The sequence below is a fragment of the Ranitomeya imitator genome, chromosome 1 (assembly GCF_032444005.1).
Source record: "Ranitomeya imitator isolate aRanImi1 chromosome 1, aRanImi1.pri, whole genome shotgun sequence".
Taxonomy (NCBI): Eukaryota; Metazoa; Chordata; class Amphibia; order Anura; family Dendrobatidae; genus Ranitomeya; species Ranitomeya imitator.
In genome coordinates, this window is record NC_091282.1 from 771,814,950 (window position 1) to 771,835,098 (window position 20,149).

The 20,149-nt window shown below is 50.2% G+C and overlaps 1 protein-coding gene across 1 annotated transcript; it reads left to right on the top strand.

The window, feature by feature from the left end:
* Positions 1–505: 505 nt before the first annotated feature.
* SPTLC2 (serine palmitoyltransferase long chain base subunit 2) lies at positions 506–20,148 on the top strand. Its single transcript, XM_069735767.1, has 12 exons — positions 506–697; positions 2,730–2,912; positions 7,070–7,224; positions 8,217–8,365; positions 8,451–8,575; positions 8,679–8,772; positions 9,082–9,187; positions 9,275–9,494; positions 9,632–9,758; positions 18,433–18,568; positions 18,946–19,075; positions 19,205–20,148. The coding sequence occupies exons 1-12, from the start codon at positions 566–568 to the stop codon at positions 19,322–19,324; spliced, it is 1,677 nt and encodes a 558-aa protein (XP_069591868.1). The 5' UTR covers positions 506–565; the 3' UTR covers positions 19,325–20,148.
* The last annotated feature ends 1 nt before the right edge of the window (position 20,149 follows it).

The window sequence follows — 20,149 nt, forward strand, 5'->3', positions numbered from 1 at the left end:
GCCATGTTTCTCGCTTGACAGCCACATCAAGTAACACTGAGCCGAGCGTGCGGCAACATCGTCATAGACAGAACTCAGACATCCAGGTGTGTGAACCCGGCTGTCAGCGTGGGCTGCCCTGTCAGCGTGACGTCACCCAATGCGGGAGAATCACCGGCTAGCGTCTTCTGTTATGAAAAAACATCCGGCAATAACGTGTGCAGGTCACGTGCCCGCCTCCCCGCTGCACAGACGCACACAAACAAGGCGGTCTCTGAGGTGACGTCTCAGGTGATGTCTCAGGTGATGACATTTATAGGTGCCCGGAACATGACGTCATCCGATCGTAGCCCCACCCACACAGGTTAGTAGGTTACCATGGTTCATGCACGTGCTGTTAGGACTGCTGACGTCATGCCGTCGCTCCCTGTTAGGCCCCACCTTCATCTCGTTTCATTGGTTGTAAAGGGAAAGCTTACACCGCGCCCTGCTTGACGTATCGTGAGGTGATTGGCTGAGCTGAGGCGGACAGTTCCGGTATCGGGAGGCTGGGCGTGGCAGTGGTGACAGCACTGAGAGGCCGGAGATGCCGCGATACAGAGCCGGAGAGGCCCCGGGGGGCCACAGCTCCGTGCACCGGATAGCGATGAACGGCGGCTGCAGGAACGAGAACGGAGGGCTGAAGAACGGATACGTGAGGAACGGAGTCTGCCCTGAGGTGCGGGAGTAGAAGCAGAGGCCCAGTGTGTAGCCAGGGCTGTCACCGGGGGAATAATACCTTGGGGGGGGACTGTGTAATGTACAAGGTGGACGGTGTAATGGACAAGTGGGAGGAGACTGTGTAATGTGCAAAGGGGAGGAGACGGTGTGATGGACAAGTGGGAGGGGACTGTGTAATGGACAAAGGGGAGGAGACTGTGTGATGGACAAGGGGGGGGGGGTTCCTGTATGAGCTGGGGGTGTTTTCTGCTTTCTTCCCCCATTGGGTGATTGTGGTGCAGGATTATTTGGGGGGGTTGCCTCATCCCCTAATGTGCGGGTTGTGCTGCTAGTTCATGGCCCCATGCGCCTCCTGACCTCTGGAGTGTGACCGCACAATGGGCCTGGGCTGTGCAACTGACCATCATGGAATGGCGGCTCCTCCACATCAGCTGTCATCAGCCGGGCTGAGGCCGCACGTTTCTATTTACTTCTATCACTAATGATTCTAGGATTTGGACCTCTCCGGCAATGATGGGGGTTGTGCTAATCTCGCTGGGTGTCCTTGGCTATGCTGTCTCACCAATGGCCCCCATCTACTCTATGATCTCTGGTCTGATGGAGAGCAAACCCCACGGTCTTTCTACTCTAGTCACATCCAGAGCTGCACTCGCACCCGCTCTAAAGGTGACTGCAGGATAGGACTCTGTGTAATAGCAGAATAGTGACTGCAGCTCTGGAGGATAAGACACAATGTAACACCAGAATAGTGACTGCAGCTCTGGAGGATAAGACACAATGTAACCACAAAATAGTGACTGCAGCTCTGGAGGATAAGACACAATGTAACAGCAGAATAGTGACCGCAGCTCTGGAGGATAAGACACAATGTAACAGCAGAATAGTGACCGCAGCTCTGGAGGATAAGACACAATGTAACAGCAGAATAGTGACTGCAGCTCTGGAGGATAAGACACCATGTAACCACAAAATAGTGACTGCAGTTCTGGAAGTGTCTGGAGGATACAACATGATGTAACAGCAAAATAGTGACTGCAGCTCTGGAGAATAAGACATGATGTAACGGCAGAATAGTGACTGCAACTCTGGAGGTGACTGGAGGATAAGACGAGATGTAACAGCAGTATAGTGACTGCAGCTCTGGATGTGAGTAGAAGATAAGACAAGATGTAATGGCAGTATAGTGACTGCAGCTCTGGAGGTGGGTGGAGGATTAGACGAGATGTAACCGCAGAATAGTGATTGCAGCTCTGGAGGATATAAATTGATGTAACATCAGAATAGTGACTGCAGCTCTAGAGGTGATTAGACATGATGTGACTGCAGCTCTGGAGGTCTCTCTTGGAGTATGGGAGGGTCATTGCTGGTGTTGGGGTCCCATGAGTGCACAGGGCGGCACACCCTGGGGTGGATCATTCCTCTGTTTCCGCTCTCTCTGTTCTTGGCTGTTGTCCACATTCTGTCTCAGGAATGCCCCTTGTGCAGGAAACCTCTGATAGTCCGCCATCCGGTCTGCATGGGTTTGTATTGCTCTGCCGCTCGGTTCTGCTTGTGAGCTGTGTACTCGGCGGGCAGAGACGACGGCACAGTGCCCTCAATGATGTGCCCACATCTGCAGAGTCTGCCCTCTGCTGGTGGAGTAGCTATACTGCCATCCCAGACCAGGAGGTCACAGAGCGATAGACTACCACCGAGGGTCTACCGACTATGGGGGCAACAGCTGACGGATGGTCGAGGGAGGTGGCGATTGCATTGTTCTCCCTGTGATCAGCCTGTGGTTCCCACAGAGGACACTGGAGCGCTGCTGTGGATGGGAGAGGCGGTTGTTACCTATCATCACCTGATCATCGTTCTGCCGTTAGCCATCTCATGTGTATGGCAGACGTTAGCCTGAGGAGCAGAGTCATTGTTCTCTCTGCTCCGCCAGTACATGAAATCTCTGGAAAGAAACTACAAGTGTGGGGGGAACAGCAGCACAGAGCACTTCAGGAGCAGTGTGCTGACACATTGTGTGGTTTCCTCCTTTGCAGCTTCTTCATGGCGGACTGTACAAGCGGCCGTTCCATGAGGCATTTGAGGAGACCCCCATGCTGGTCGCTGTCCTCACCTACATGGGATATGGGATACTCACCCTGTTTGGATACTTGCGTGATTTTCTCCGAGCCTGGAAGATTGAGAAGTGTCACAATGCCACGGAGCGGGAGGAGCAGAAGGTAAGGGGCTGAGCTTCTGCAGAACATCTTTTCTGCTTGTGTACATTTAATGGGTTATTCCCATCTGGAACATTTCTGGCATCACTAGGACGTGTCCACATAACCCGAGAATGGGGCCCCATCACTTTCAAGGAGCAGAGGGGTGTCCGCCCATGAGCTTCTATAGAGTGAAAGAGCCAAACATTGGCAGCCCCCTGTATTTGCGCTCAGGTTTTGCAGTGGGTCCTAGTGATGCCAGAAATGTTCCAGAAGGGAATATATACAGGTACTTCTCATAAATTAATTATTTGATGATATTCTAATTCTATTTCTGTTCTTCAATACAAAAAATGAAACTCCTATATTATACAGTGGGGCAAAAAAGTATTTAGTCAGTCAGCAATAGTGCAAGTTCCACCACTTAAAAAGATGAGAGGCGTCTGTAATTTACATCATAGGTAGACCTCAACTATGGGAGACAAACTGAGAAAAAAAAAATCCAGAAAATCACATTGTCTGTTTTTTTAACATTTTATTTGCATATTATGGTGGAAAATAAGTATTTGGTCAGAAACAAACAATCAAGATTTCTGGCTCTCACAGACCTGTAACTTCTTCTTTAAGAGTCTCCTCTTTCCTCCACTCATTACCTGTAGTAATGGCACCTGTTTAAACTTGTTATCAGTATAAAAAGACACCTGTGCACACCCTCAAACAGTCTGACTCCAAACTCCACTATGGTGAAGACCAAAGAGCTGTCAAAGGACACCAGAAACAAAATTGTAGCCCTGCACCAGGCTGGGAAGACTGAATCTGCAATAGCCAACCAGCTTGGAGTGAAGAAATCAACAGTGGGAGCAATAATTAGAAAATGGAAGACATACAAGACCACTGATAATCTCCCTCGATCTGGGGCTCCACGCAAAATCCCACCCCGTGGGGTCAGAATGATCACAAGAACGGTGAGCAAAAATCCCAGAACCACGCGGGGGGACCTAGTGAATGAACTGCAGAGAGCTGGGACCAATGTAACAAGGCCTACCATAAGTAACACACTACGCCACCATGGACTCAGATCATGCAGTGCCAGACGTGTCCCACTGCTTAAGCCAGTACATGTCCGGGCCCGTCTGAAGTTTGCTAGAGAGCATTTGGATGATCCAGAGGAGTTGTGGGAGAATGTCCTATGGTCTGATGAAACCAAACTGGAACTGTTTGGTAGAAACACAACTTGTCGTGTTTGGAGGAAAAAGAATACTGAGTTGCATCCATCAAACACCATACCTACTGTAAAGCATGGTGGTGGAAACATCATGCTTTGGGGCTGTTTATCTGCAAAGGGGCCAGGATGACTGATCCGGGTACATGAAAGAATGAATGGGGCCATGTATCGTGAGATTTTGAGTGCAAACCTCCTTCCATCAGCAAGGGCATTGAAGATGAAACGTGGCTGGGTCTTTCAACATGACAAAGCACACCGCCAGGGCAACGAAGGAGTGGCTTCGTAAGAAGCATTTCAAGGTCCTGGAGTGGCCTAGCCAGTCTCCAGATCTCAACCCTATAGAAAACCTTTGGAGGGAGTTGAAAGTCCGTGTTGCCAAGCGAAAAGCCAAAAACATCACTGCTCTAGAGGAGATCTGCATGGAGGAATGGGCCAACATACCAACAACAGTGTGTGGCAACCTTGTGAAGACTTACAGAAAACGTTTGACCTCTGTCATTGCCAACAAAGGATATATTACAAAGTATTGAGATGAAATTTTGTTTCTGACCAAATACTTATTTTCCACCATAATATGCAAATAAAATGTTAAAAAAACAGACAATGTGATTTTCTGGATTTTTTTTTCTCAGTTTGTCTCCCATAGTTGAGGTCTACCTATGATGTAAATTACAGACGCCTCTCATCTTTTTAAGTGGTGGAACTTGCACTATTGCTGACTGACTAAATACTTTTTTGCCCCACTGTATAGTCATTACAAACAGAGTGATCTATTTCAAGTGTTTATTTCTGTTAATGTTGATAATTATGGCTTACAGCCAATGAAAACCCAAAAGTCCTTATCTCAGTAAATTAGAATACTTTATAGCACCAGCTCGAAAAATGATTTTAACCCCTTCAAGTCGCGGCCCTTTTTCGTTTTTGCGTTTTCATTTTTCACTTCCCTCCTTCCCAGAGCCATAACTTTTTTATTTTTCCGTCAATATGGTCATGTGAGGGCTTATTTTTTGCGGGACGAGTTGTACTTTTGAACACCACCATTGGTTTTACCATGTCTTTTACTAGAAAACAGGAAAAAAATTCCAAGTGCGGTGAAATTGCAAAAAAAGTGCAATCCCACACTTGTTTTTTGTTTGGCTTTTTTGCTAGGTTCATTAAATGCTAAAACTGACCTGACATTGTGATTCTCTAGGTCATTACGAGTTCCTAGACATCTAACATAACTAGGTTATTTTTTATCCACCGCTGTGCTGTGCTTTCACTTTACGGCCGGCAGTCACTGAGTGCGGGAAGCAGATGGCAAGGGACAGACACCGGAATGTAAGTATGTGCTGTTTTTTTTTTTTTTACATTTACGCTGGTAACCAGGGTAAACATCGGGTTACTAAGTGCGGCCCTGCGCTTAGTAACCCGATGTTTACCCTGGTTACCCGGGGACCTCGGCATCGTTGGTCGCTGGAGAGCTGTCTGTGTGACAGCTCCCCAGCGACCACACTACGACTTACCTACGATCACGGCCAGGTCGTATCGCTGGTCGTGATCGTAGGTAAATCGTATAGTGTGACGGTACCCTTATTTTTAGCTGGCGACACCATTGTATGTGCCTCTAGGGCGTCACACTGGTCATCAGCAACAGAGGGGATTAAGTGCCGCCATTTACCTTCTACAGCAAGCTGAGTGGATGCAATTCTGGAATTTAGCAAAAAGGTATATAGGGAGGATATCGCGCCCATGGGTCCTTGAGTTGATAGTGCCCCTATCAATGGATATCTAGATATGTGCATTCTAGGAAGTGGGAACTGATACGTTATGGCGTGCCTCGATGGCAGATGTCTATAAAACTCCCTGTGGGGGATCTCAAACTGTACATGAATTTGTTCAAACGATAATAAAGTTTCATGTTCAAAAATCTGATTGTGTCATTATTCCATTTTGTTTCCAGAAACTCGGATCTTGCAAACCTTGGAGGTGTGAGAACTCTGGTTAATCCCATATCTGAGTTTCCCCAACTAAATCAGTGAATTTCAAAATGCGTTTACTTTCTCGCCAAACCTGTATTGCTAAGCTATGTGCAAACAACAAACCCTGGGGTGGCCTGCATGAACCCTCCAATATTGCCGATGGTGTATCCCCACCCAAAAAATGCATGAGATGGGCTTCTGCATTATTAAGTCCATCCCGAATCAACCAATGCCTTAAGTAGCGCAACTGACCAGCTAGGTGATACAAAAGATCAGGCACCTCTGGGACCTTAATTGATGTATGTTCCAGCATATATAAACATTTCGGGAGAATTATCATTTTAATGAGGCCAATTCTACCCGCCACAGATATGGGCAGCCTAGACCATTTCTGCACCTTTTTCCTACCACACTTTTTCCTTCCACTCAACTTTCCATTAATATGCTTGGACACAACACTCTGTAAACAGCCAGCTTCTTTAGCAATAACTTTTTGTGGCTTACCCTCCTTGTGAAGTGTGTCAATGACTGCCTTCTGGACATCGGTCAAGTCAGCAGTCTTCCCCATGATTGCGGAGCTACTGAAACAGACTAAGGGACCTTTTTAAATGCTTACGAAGCCTTTGCAGGTGTTTTGTGTTAATTATTCTAATTTACTGAGATAATGACTTTTGGGTTTTCATTGACTGTAAGCCATAATCATCAACATTAACAGAAATAAATGTGTGAAATAGATCTCTCTGTGTGTAATGACTCTATAGAATATATGAGTTGCACTTTTCGTATTGAATAACTGAAATAAATTAAGTTTTGATGCAATGCTAATTTTGTGAGAAGCCTTGTATGTGATGGGTCCAGAAGCTTGTACTGAAGTGGGTGCAGGTCGTTGGTGGGGTGCTCTTTGCAGTGCAGTGCGAGACTCCTACTTGTGTATGTGGAGCAGTTTTTTTGCAGCTGACACTATTCAGCTTGACCTCTGCTACTCTGTTTTGTAGGATTTCGTTCCTCTGTATCAGGACTTTGAAAACTTCTACACACGGAACCTGTATATGAGGATCAGAGACAACTGGAATCGGCCGGTGAGCAGCGTCCCGGGGGAGCGGGTAGATGTGCTAGAGAGGTTCACAGACGACTACAACTGGACCTTCAAGTGAGTGATTGTTTCAGGGCATTCCTGCCTGACCTGCAAGGCCGCGCTCCTCTTCCCTGGCCCCGGCCGCGCTCCTCTTCCCTGGCCCCGGCCGCGCTCCTCTTCCCTGGCCAACCTCCTCTTCCTCCCTGGCTCCGGCCGCCCCCTCCTCTTCCTCCCTGGCCCAGGCCGTCGGCCTCTTTCCTCGTCGCCGTCTGCCTCTTTCCTCGTCGCCTGTCGGCCTCTTTCCTCGTCGCCTTCGGCCTCTTTCCTCGTCGCCGTCGGCCTCCTTCCTCGTCGCCGTCGGCCTCCTTCCTCGTCGCCGTCGGCCTCCTTCCTCGTCGCCGTCGGCCTCCTTCCTCGCCGCCGTCGGCCTCCTTCCTCGCCGCCGTCGGCCTCCTTCCTCGCCGCCGTCGGCCTCCTTCCTCGCCGCCGTCGGCCTCCTTCCTCGCCGCCGTCGGCCTCCTTCCTCGCCGCCGTCGGCCTCCTTCCTCGCCGCCGTCGGCCTCCTTCCTCGCCGCCGTCGGCCTCCTTCCTCGCCGCCGTCGGCCTCCTTCCTCGCCGCCGTCGGCCTCCTTCCTCCCCGCCGTCGGCCTCCTTCCTCCCCGCCGTCGGCCTCCTTCCTCCCCGCCGTCGGCCTCCTTCCTCCCCGCCGTCGGCCTCCTTCCTCCCCGCCGTCGGCCTCCTTCCTCCCCGCCGTCGGCCTCCTTCCTCCCCGCCGTCGGCCTCCTTCCTCCCCGCCGTCGGCCTCCTTCCTCCCCGCCGTCGGCCTCCTTCCTCCCCGCCGTCGGCCTCCTTCCTCCCCGCCGTCGGCCTCCTTCCTCCCCGCCGTCGGCCTCCTTCCTCCCCTCCTCCTCCTCGTCTGCCTCCTTCTTCCTCCTCATCTGCCTCCTTCTTCTTTCTCCTTGTCGGCCTTTCTTTCTCCTCCTCCTCGTCTGCTTCCTTCTTCCTCCTCATCGGCCCCTTTCTCCCTCTCCTCCTGGCCTGCAGATATGCAACAATTGCTCTTTCAGGTTCACAGGTCGGGTGATTAAGGGTGTCATTAACATGGGCTCCTACAACTACCTTGGCTTTGCAAAGAACAGTGGATTCTGTGCTGACGCCTCGGCTGGTGTCTTGCAGCAGTATGGAGGGGGAGTGTGCAGCACGCGACAGGAGATGGGTGAGTGCCAGTCATTACATCTCTGGGAGGGCGTTCCCCTGCCTCGGGCTCTACAATGCCTTCAGCTGTTTGCCTCTCTCTACAGGTAATCTGGATAAGCACGAAGAGCTGGAGTGCCTGGTTGCCCGTTTCCTTGGCGTGGAGGCGGCCATGACTTACGGAATGGGCTTTGCTACAAACTCTATGAATATCCCGGCACTGGCAGGGAAGGTGGGTGCCCAGGATAAGGTGGGAGTGCGCGCTGCTCATCTTTTTGCTTTTTACTGACTGGCCGGAGACTTCTTCATGGTTTTGTTTTTTGTTTTTTTGCCAGGGCTGCCTGATCCTCAGCGACGAGCTGAACCATGCCAGTCTTGTACTGGGTGCTCGGCTCTCGGGGGCCACAATTCGCATCTTCAAGCACAACAGTAAGAGAACGTCCCTTGTTATATAAATGGTGATTTTCTCCGATAGCACTGATCATCCTCTTCTTTGACCCGCTGTTGCCTCGGCTTTGACGCGCCGCCGTCTCGGGGTTGCCTCGGCTCTGACGGGCCGCCGTCTCGGGGTTGCCTCGGCTCTGACGGGCCGCCGTCTCGGGGTTGCCTCGGCTCTGACGGGCCGCCGTCTCGGGGTTGCCTCGGATCTGACGGGCCGCCGTCTCGGGGTTGCCTCGGCTCTGACGGGCCGCCGTCTCGGGGGTTGCCTCGGCTCTGATCTTCCTTTCCTCCTCATAGACATGCAGAGTTTGGAGAAGCTGCTTAGAGACGCTATAGTCCAGGGTCAGCCTCGTACTCACAGACCATGGAAGAAAATTTTAATCCTGGTGGAGGGGATATACAGGTGAGCGCAGCCATAAGGACGCTAATTCTGCACTGGTTGGAGTAGTCCAGGTGGCTTGTTGGTTTGACTATTTTTTGCTGGTTGCAGCATGGAGGGCTCCATTGTCCGTCTGCCCGAGGTCATCGCCCTGAAGAAGAAGTACAAGGCGTACCTGTATTTGGACGAGGCTCACAGTATTGGGGCGCTGGGACCGAATGGCCGTGGTGTGGTTGATTACTTTGGACTGGATCCCCGAGATGTGGACATCATGATGGGAACGTTCACAAAGAGTTTTGGCGGAGCTGGGGGCTACATTGGGGGCACTGAGGTGAGGTCCTGGCTCTGGGGTCACCCTTGTAACATGCTCCCGGTCTGTGCTCATGACGCCGTGCGCTTGTGATGCTGTGTTAAGCTGTGGGGCTTACAGATTCCATATTGTGATTTATATTTGTCTTCCTCACCCAGATCCTCATTGACTACCTTCGGAAGCACTCCCACAGCACGGCGTACGCCACCTCCATGTCTCCGCCTGTGACGGAGCAGATCATCACTTCTATGAAGTGCATTATGGGTGAAGACGGCACCAGCTTTGGTAAGTAGCTGAACTCTTACTATCAGCGATGCACTAGAATGGGAGAAGATTAAAGGGAACCTGTCACCCCCTCCAGGGCCTATTAAAGTAAAATAGCCACCTTTAGCAGCATTAAGGCTGCATTCTGTGAGGTGGCTCTTATGTTTATTATCCCTAGGAATGCTGAAATAATGACTTTTATAAATTTCCCGCCATAACTCTATAGAGCCACCTCACAGAATGCAGCCTTAGTGCTGCTGAAAGTGGCTATTTTACGGCCCTGGGGGGGGGGGGGGGGGGGGTGACAGGTTCCCTTTTAATGTAAAAGCACATGAGGGTCCAAGAAGCTCTCAACTGCAGTGCCACTAGATGGCGATGGTCTTGTCCTGTGTCCTCTCCATGTTTCGTTTTTGGAGTAGTTGTGGTGATCGGTGCTGTGACTCTAGACTTTGGTCAATTTAGCCATTAGCAAAACCAGCAGGTGGCACCAAAGCAGATCACAATGGCCATACAGCCCCCTGGGGTGGGTAAGGGGTTGTCTTATGGCAGGGGTTGTGTAGTTTCTGGGGGGTAGTGATATATCGATGACCCTTCTAATAGGCATCCTAGATTTTCAGGAGGATCCACTTAAGGTACCGTCACACATAACGATAACGTTAACGATATCGTTGCAACGTCACGCTTTTGGTGACGTAGCAACGATCCAATGATCTCGTTATGTGTGACAGCGACCAACGATCAGGCCCCTGCTGGGAGGTCGTTGGTCATTTTTTTGGTCGCTGATCAGCCGCTGTCATCGCTGGATCGGCGTGTGTGACGCCGATCCAGCGATGTGTTCACTTGTAACCAGGGTAAATATCGGGTTACTAAGCGCAGGGCCGCGCTTAGTAACCCGATATTTACCCTGGTTACCATTGTAAAAGTAAAAAAAAAAAAAAAAAAAAAACAATACATACTCACATTCTGATGTCTGTCACGTCCCCCGGCGTCCACAGGGTTAAAACTGCTTTCGGCAGGAGCGCTGCTAATGTGTCAGCGCCGGCCGTAAAGCAGAGCACAGCGGTGACATCACCGCTGTTACTGCCGGCGCTGACAAGTCAGTGCAGGAAAGCTCCCGGCAGCAGCGCGTGCATTACCAGCGCTCTTGCCGAAAGCAGTTTTAACCCTGTGGACGCCGGCGGGAGACGTGACAGACATCAGAATGTGAGTATGTAGTGTTTTTTTTTTTTAAACTTTTACAATGGTAACCAGGGTAAATATCGGGTTACTAAGCGCGGCCCTGCACTTAGTAACCCGATGTTTACCCTGGTTACCCGGGTGCTGCAGGGGGACTTCGGCATCGTTGAAGACCGTTTCAACAATGCCGAAGTCTTTCCCCTGATCGTTGATCGCTGGAGAGAGCTGTCTGTGTGACAGCTCCCCAGCGACCACACAACGACTTACCAACGATCACGGCCAGGTCGTATCGCTGGTTGTGATCGTTGGTAAGTCGTTTAGTGTGACTAAAGCTTTAGACTTGAGTGTGTGGGGAGGTGTAATTGGCCTGCCTATTGTCCGGTTATTGAGATGGGGCACCGAAGTCGGTGGGGGGCTGCTGTAGGGGTCAGGACCACATGCGTGGACCTGATGTTGCCCCGTGTCTGCTCTCCGCATAAATCTCGGCCCTGGGTGTGAATCGCTACCTTGTGTAATATCTCCGTGTGTCCATGGTGGTCCGTAACTCCAGACAGCGAGCACTGGTGCCATCCACTGAGGGGTCGTCACTAGGGTTGAGCGACTTTTACTTTTTTAGGGTTGAGTTGGGTTTTGCGAGTGAAATCGGCCAATTATGGCGAAAAGTCGGGGATCGACCGAAACACGAAACCCAATGCAAAGTCAGTGGGAAATCTCTCTCCCTCTCTCTCCCTCTCCAGAAAATGTGCAATCTGCATTCAAACAAAATTTGACAGGTGCATAAGCATGGGCACCCCACCAGAAAAGTGACATTAATATTTAGTAGACCCTGCTTTTGCAAAAATAACAGCCTCTAGTCGCTTCCTGTAGCTTTTAATGAGATCCTGGATGAAGGTTTTTACAAAACAATTCCAGATCAGTTAAGTTTGATGGTCGCAGAGCATGGACAGCCCTCTTCAAATGATCCCACAGATGTTCAATGATATTCAGGTCTGGGGACTGGGATGGCCATTCCAGAACAGTGTAATTGTTCCTCTGCATGAATGCCTGAGTAGATTTGGAGCGGTGGTTTGGATCATTGTCTTGCTGAAAGATCCATCCCCTGCGTAACTTCAACTTTGTCACTGATTCATGAACATTATTGTCAAGAATCTGCTGATACTGAGAGGAATCCATGCGTCCCTCAACTTTAACAATATTCCCGGTGCCGGCATTGGCCATACAGCCCCAAAGCATGATGGAACCTCCACCAAATTTTACTGTGGGTAGCAAGTGTTTTTCTTGGAATGCTGTGTTTTTTGGCCGCCATGCATAACGCCTTTTTGTATGACCAAACAACTCAATCTTGGTTTCATCAGTCCACAGGACCTTCTTCCAAAAAGAAATTGGCTTCTCCAAATGTGCTTTTGCATACCTCAGCCGACTCTGTTTGTGGCGTGCTTGCAGAAACGGCTTCTTTTGCATCACTCTCCCATACAGCTTCTCCTTGTGCAAAGTGCGTTGTATAGTTGACCGAAGCACAGTGACACCATCTGCAGCAAGTTGATGCTGCAGCTCTCTGGAGGTGGTCTGAGGATTGTCTTTGACTGATCTCACCATTCTTCTTCTCTGCCTTTCTGATGTTTTTCTTGGCCTGCCACTTCTGGCTTTAACAAGAACTGTACCTGTGTTCTTCCATTTCCTTACTATGTTCCTCAAAGTGGAAATTGACAGGTTAAATCTCTGAGACAGCTTTTTGTATCCTTCCCCTGAACAACTATGTTGAATAATCTTTGTTTTCAGATTATTAGACAGTTGTTTTGAGGAGCCCATTATGCCACTCTTCAGAGGAGATTGAAATAGGAGAACAACTTGCAAGTGGCCACTTTAAGTAGCTTTTCTCATGATTGCATACACCTGGCTATGAAGATCAAAGCTCAATGAGGTTAGAAAACCCAAAAAAGTGCTTTACTAAGTCAGTAAAAAGTAGGTAGGAGTATTTAAAACAAGAAAATGATAAGGGTGCCCATACTTATGCACCTGTCAAATTTTGTTTGAATGCAGATTGCACATTTTCTGTTAGTACAATAAACCTAATTTCAAGGCAGAAACATTACTGTGTCCAACAGTTATTAGATATATGAAACTGAAATAGCTGTTGCAAAAAAACAATTTTTATAAAACATTAAGCTTAAGATTAATAGGGGTGCCCAAACTTTTTCATATAACTGTATATCCGCAGTGCGGGGGCCTGGGAAGGTATATAGAAGCCGCCTCTCTGTCTCTCTCCGGAGCTTGGACACCTTTCTCTCGCCCCAGCCGCGCCTGCCTCTCTCTCTCGCCCCAGCCGTTGCGCTCTATCTCTCTCGCTGTCACGCGCTCTCTCTCTCGCTGTCGCGCGCTCTCTCTCGCTGTCGCGCTCTCTCTCTCGCCCCGGCTGTTGCGCGCGTGCGCTCTCTCTCTCACCCCGGCCGTCGTGCGCGCGCGCGCTCTCTCTCTCTCTCTCCCCGGCCATCGTGTGCGCGCGCTCTCTCTCTCTCCCCGGCCGTCGTGCGCGCGAGCTCTCTCTCTCGCCCCAGCCGTCGTGTGCGCGCGCGCTCTCTCTCTCGCCCCGGCCGTCGTGCGCGCACTCTCTCTCGCCCCGGCCGTCGTGCGCGCTCTCTCTCTCTCCTCTCTCTCTCTCGCCCCGGCCGTCGTGCGCGTGCTCTCTCTCTCTCCCCGGCCGTCCGTCTCTCTCTCTTTCTCTCTCTCGCCCCGGCCGTCGCTCTCGCCGTCGCGCGTTCTCTCATTCAATTCAAATGAGCTTTATTGGCAGGACTATGTACATGTTAGCGTTGCCAAAAATAGGAGGACGGGGTGGGGAGCAGTAGCGTAGCTACCAGTGGGTCAGAGCGGGCCCACCCGGAGCTACGCTATTGTAACCTCGCCGATACAGTTACATTCTGCAGCAGAGCAGATGGAATCAATCTCCCTGCTCTGCCGCTATGGGGCTCCTGAGTAGGTGGGGGGGGGGGGGTCGGGCCCTGTGCCAGAAGTGGGCCCCCCGCCTGTCATCGCAGGTTCAGCTGTATCGGTATCTAGCTGATACAGCAGACAGCATTGATGAGAGAGGGTGCATTACGTTCCCTCTCCCATCATCCCCCATCTGATTCAGACACTGACAAGGGCGCGATGACGTCACTACCCGCTGTCAGGAGATGAGCGGGAGCTCTGAGCAACGGAGGAAGCAGGAAGAAGAGAGGTGAGTATTAGATTTATTTATTTTGGGGGTTAATCATGTTAGAGTCTGCCTATGGAGGGTGTATTGTACTGTAGAGGCTGCCTATGGGGATGCAATATAGTATACAGGCTGCCTATGGGGATGCAATATAGTATATTGCACCCCCATCCATAGGCAGCCTGTATAGTATAATGCACTACCATAGGTAGCCTGTATAGTATATTGAATATACTATACAGGCTGCCTATGGATGGGGGTGTATTATACTATATATGTAGGCTGCATATGGGGTGCAATATACTATACAGGCTGCCTATGGGGATGCATTATACTATACAGGCTCCATATGGGGGTGCATTATACGATACAGGCTGCATATTAGGGTGCATTATTCTATACAGACTACCTATAGGGGTGCAATATACTATACAGGCTGCATATGGGGGTGCATTATACGATACAGGCTGCATATGAGGGTGCATTATTCTATACAGACTACCTATAGAGGTGCAATATACTATACAGGCTGCCTATGGGGGTGCATTATATTATGTATACAGGCTGCATATGGGGGTGAAATATACTATACAGGCTGCCTATAGGGATGCATTCTACTATACAGGCTGCATATGGGGTGCAATATACTATACAGGCTGCCTATGGGGATGCATTATACTATACAGGCTCCATATGGGGGTGCATTATACGATACAGGCTGCATATGAGGGTGCATTATTCTATGCAGACTACCTATAGGGGTGCAATATACTATACAGGCTGCATATGGGGGTGCATTATACGATACAGGCTGCATATGAGGGTGCATTATTCTATACAGACTACCTATAGAGGTGCAATATACTATACAGGCTGCCTATGGGGGTGCATTATATTATGTATACAGGCTGCATATGGGGGTGAAATATACTATACAGGCTGCCTATAGGGATGCATTCTACTATACAGGCTGCATATGGGGGTGCATTATACTATGCATACAGGCTGCCTATGGGGATGCAATATAGTATATTGCACCCTCATCCATAGGCAGCCTGTATAGTATAATGCACTACCATAGGTAGCCTGTATAGTATATTCAATATACTATACAGGCTGCCTATGGATGGGGGTGTATTATACTATGTATACAGGCTGCATATGGGGTGCAATATACTATACAGGCTGCCTATGGGGATGCATTATACTATACAGGCTGCATATGGGGGGTGTATTATTCGATACAGGCTGCATATTGGGGTGCATTCTATACAGACTACCTATAGGGGTGCAATATACTATACAGGCTGCCTATGCGGGTGCATTATATTATGTATAAAGGCTGCATATGGGGGTGCAATATACTATACAGGCTGCCTATGGGGATGCATTATACTATACAAGCTGCATATGGGGGTGCATTATATTATACAGGCTGCATATGGGGTGCAATATACTATACAGGCTGCCTATGAGGGTTCATTATACTATACAGGCTGCCTAGGGGGTTTATTATACTATACAGGCTGCCTATGAGGGTGCATTATACTATATTGAGGATTGTCTGGTGCGTTATACTATATGGAGGCTATCTAGTGGGTCATCATACAGATTAGTGTTAGATCTATCAAACAGTTTGGGGGATACTAAGGGGTCAGTATATATATGTAGTGAGGGGGCATTAGACTGTATAAGAGAGCATCATATTGTGTAGAGAGGATCTTTAAATGGGGAAACTTGGGACATTATTAAATGTAAAGTGGGCACTTATTGTTATAGGGGAACTCAGGTTACTGTGACTATCAAAGGGGCATACAGGGCAATATTACTTTCTAGGGGACAAAATGTGGGCACTGTTTCCAGGGCACTTGCACCCAGCGTTACTATATTATAGAGGGTTGCTTTAGAATTTAGAAGGCACAGAGAACCACACAGCAGGTGCAGTAATAGGGTCACATACGGCAGCAGCGGCTTAGTGTTGGGGTGTCAGGTGCAGTAATAGGGACACATACGGCAACCGCTGCTCAGTATTGGGGTATCATGTGCAGTAATAGGGACACATACGGCAGCGGCTCAGTATTGGGGTATCAGGTGCAGTAATAGGGACACATACGGCAGCAGCGGCTCAGTATTGGATCAGGAGTAGTAATAGGGCCACATACGGCATCAGAGGCTTAGTATTGGGGTATCAGGGGCAGTAATAGGGACACATACGGCAGCAGGGCTCAGTATTGGGGTATCAGGTGCAGTAATAGGGACACATACGGCAGCAGCGGCTCAGTATTGGGGTATCGGGCAGTAATAGGGACACATACGGCAGCAGTGGCTCAGTATTGGGGTATCAGGTGCAGTAATAGGGACACATACGGCAGCAGCGGCTCAGTATTGGGGTATCAGGTGCAGTAATAGGGACACATACGGCAGCAGCGGCTCAGTATTGGGGTATCAGGTGCAGTAATAGGGTCACATACGGCAGCAGCGGCTCAGTATTGGGGTATCAGGGGCAGTAATAGGGACACATACGGCAGCAGAGGCTCAGTATTGGGGTATCAGGGGCAGTAATAGGGACACATACGGCAGCAGTGGCTCGGTATTGGGGTATCAGGTGCAGTAATAGGGACACATACGGCAGCAGCGGCTCAGTATTGGGGTATCAGGTGCAGTAATAGGGACACATACGGCAGCAGCGGCTCAGTATTGGGGTATCAGGTGCAGTAATAGGGTCACATACGGCAGCAGCGGCTCAGTATTGGGGTATCAGGGGCAGTAATAGGGACACATACGGCAGCAGAGGCTCAGTATTGGGGTATCAGGGGCAGTAATAGGGACACATACGGCAGCAGCGGCTCAGTATTGGGGTATCAGGTGCAGTAATAGGGACACATATGGCAGCAGCGGCTCAGTATTGGGGTATCAGGGTCAGTAATAGGGACACATACGGCTGCAGCGGCTCAGTACTGGGCTATCGGCCGGATGAGGAGTTTTTGCAGGTTGGGAATAGTTCCATTGGGGACATTGCTGAAAATATGAGACGTGACATATGTCTTTGTTGTAATCTCTGCAGCCGAGTCCTGGGTGGAAAACAACCCTAGCTACGCACTCCTCTGGTAGGGAGGCATATAGAGGCCCAAGATATATCATTCTCTCTTTTTTTTTTTCTGTCTCTTTCTTCCTGGGTTCCGGCCACCTCTGTTATCTGCTAGTGATTTCAGTGTGAACTCCAGGAGCCGCCATCCTCCCAGGGGAGAGAAGACTGCTCTCAGTCAGGGATTGTAAACATTGTCCAGGATCAAAGTGAGAGAGGATTTGGGATTGGGGGTTGCAGCATCTGGTTGTGATAAAGTTGTTTGTGTTTTTTTTTTTTTGGGGGGTGGGGGTAGTTCGCACACAGGCGTTTAACCCTTTCTAGCCTTCTGTGAGTATCGGGGATAATGGGACGTGGACGTGTTGTGCCTTGTTTTTGGCGCCATTGTCCTCGGGAGATCGACCTCTGATTCCTCCACCCCTGGGCTTCTTGGTCTGCGCTCTGTTGTAACATCTGACTTGGCTTTCTTCTGATGGTAGACATTATCCGTGCCCCTCACATCCTCTGATAATTGCCCTGGGGCAGACGGATGAGGCCTCTTCATACAATTATATATCACAGCAAAGAAGATTGATTCCAGATTCTGCAGAGCAGAAAAACCTCCTCCTGATGTTGGGAGAGACGGCGGGAGCACGAGATCGGCGCTGACCGCCACCTCCTGACACCCGCACACAACTGACTGCGCCTGACCGTGCAGCAGTGTGAAGTATTGATGATCGATTTCCACAGATCTGAGCCGGCAGCATACTAGGGGTTAATGTTATAAGCCCGTCCGGAGGCACCGCTTATGTCCATGTGCCTGGTATTCACATGGGACAAGACTGCAGTACCAAGCACCACCATGCATTGGAAGGGGGCACTGTCTGTAGAGGGTAAGGCTGCCTGGGGGAATTAGAGATGCCCCACAGGTGATCAGTGATGTTTTCACCATTTTTGGTGTGGCTGTTTGTGACTGGCATAAACCCCTCAACAATCCGGCTACATGTGTGCGGATTATACATGGCCGTGTGCCTGCTGGGTGGTGCCGCCATTGTTCGTGACTCTGCTCTCACTGCAGGGTGTGGATGACGCAGATAGCAGTGACCTGTGGTCCCTCTAATTGGACTGATTGGCCTGTGCAGCGTCTGATGGGGGGAGTTCTTGTTTTGTCATTTCGTCGCCGTGTCCGGTTCATTAGTTTCATTCATCCTCGGCGCAGCCTGTCTCACAACTCCACGTAACCCAGAACTTTCTCTCCACAGGACGGGAACGCGTGGAGCAGCTGGCAGAGAACACCCGCTACTTCAGACGTCGCCTCACAGAGATGGGGTTCATCATCTATGGAAACAGCGACTCCCCTGTGGTGCCACTTATGCTGTACATGCCGGCAAAGATCGGGTAAGGCTCTGCCTCGGGAAGGGTTAACGAGGGACCGTTCCCTTAATCCATAGGTTCCATATGAATATAAGGTCTCGGAGGTAAAGCTGCATGACAACCAATATGGTGTCCAGGACGGGGGACACGGGGGGTTGTCACCCACGCACCTTGAATCCTCAGGCTTTCAGTTCCCCTTTATCTGGCTCTCCCTAAAATAACAATTTCTGCCCGCCTGGATAAGAGGAGAGACCCCCCAGGCCTGGAGTAATCTGGGTGCACGCTGTAATTACAGCTGGGGTAGGGGGGTCATCGCCAGGTGTTGTCCTGAGTTTGCTGCCCCCTGATGATATTTCAAGGCACTGCACATCGGACACTCACGCTCATCTTCCTCTCCACAGGGCATTCGGACGAGAGATGCTGAAGAGGAACATTGGAGTAGTAGTTGTGGGGTTTCCTGCCACCCCAATCATTGAGTCCAGAGCACGGTTCTGTGTTTCTGCCGCTCATAGCAGGGAGATGCTGGACGAGGTAAGAGACCTGGTCATGGCAGTGGGTAGACTGAGCAAGGCTGGGGTCCTCCGCCATCAGCTCAACGGGCACCTTTCACAACGGCTCAAAACTCTGCAGTCTCTGCACTGACCCCCGATTCTCTTGCAGGCTCTGAATAAGATCAGTGAGGTCGGAGACCTACTGCAGCTGAAATATTCCCGCCACCACTTTGTGCCGCTGCTGGATCGGCCGTTTGATGAGACCACATATGAAGAGACTGAAGACTGACCATGCGGGGCTGGCACCACTCCACCATCGGCTGGCCGGGTCCTCTGTGCCAGCCATCAGCCTCCGCACCCATTTTTATATTTGTATATTTTCTTTTCCATTTTACATTCTATTTATTCTGGATGGGACCGGTGACGACTTTCCTCCGTCTGAGGCCTTCACTCCATGTTTAGTCTCTGTGGGGGCGGATTTCTACATTTCTGTTTGTCGATCTGCGGTGGAGGAACAGCACAGGTGCTACTTATTGTGCTGACCTGAGGCCGGACCCTGGACGATGACGCACCATAGTGAGTCCGGGAGGGCATTACTCTACCATCTGATTGTACATGACCCTGGGGTGTGATGGTCTGTTGTGGCGGATGTTGTGAGGTCTGATGTCCTCAGTCCAACCCTGGACTGGGGTCTCCAGCATCACTAGTGTTAAATGTTCCCTGACAAAGAAACTTTAACCCTTTCTAGTCCAGCACTTACTAGGAGTCAACTCACTGGCCGCTGCTTTTCCCCTAAAATGTCCTGTCATCGCGGGGACTGACAAGACCAGTGGTTGTGGGACCAGTATAAGGTGCTCGGTGTCTCATTCCCGCTGTTTTTACGCTCTTTTTGCTGCTTTGGAAAATGCACATTCCTCTTTTCTCTGACTAAATCCTTGTTGTGGGTCAGGCCCCTGCGGTTTGGCCCCAGGGAATGATCATCGAATGGCCTTGAGTTGTTTTCTTTGTGGCATGACGTTTGGATGTACTGAGCCAAAAGAATTCACGCTGCATGTGCCGCACCGGACTCAGCAGAGACTCCGCTGCTAATCAATAAAAGTTCATTTATTTTCAG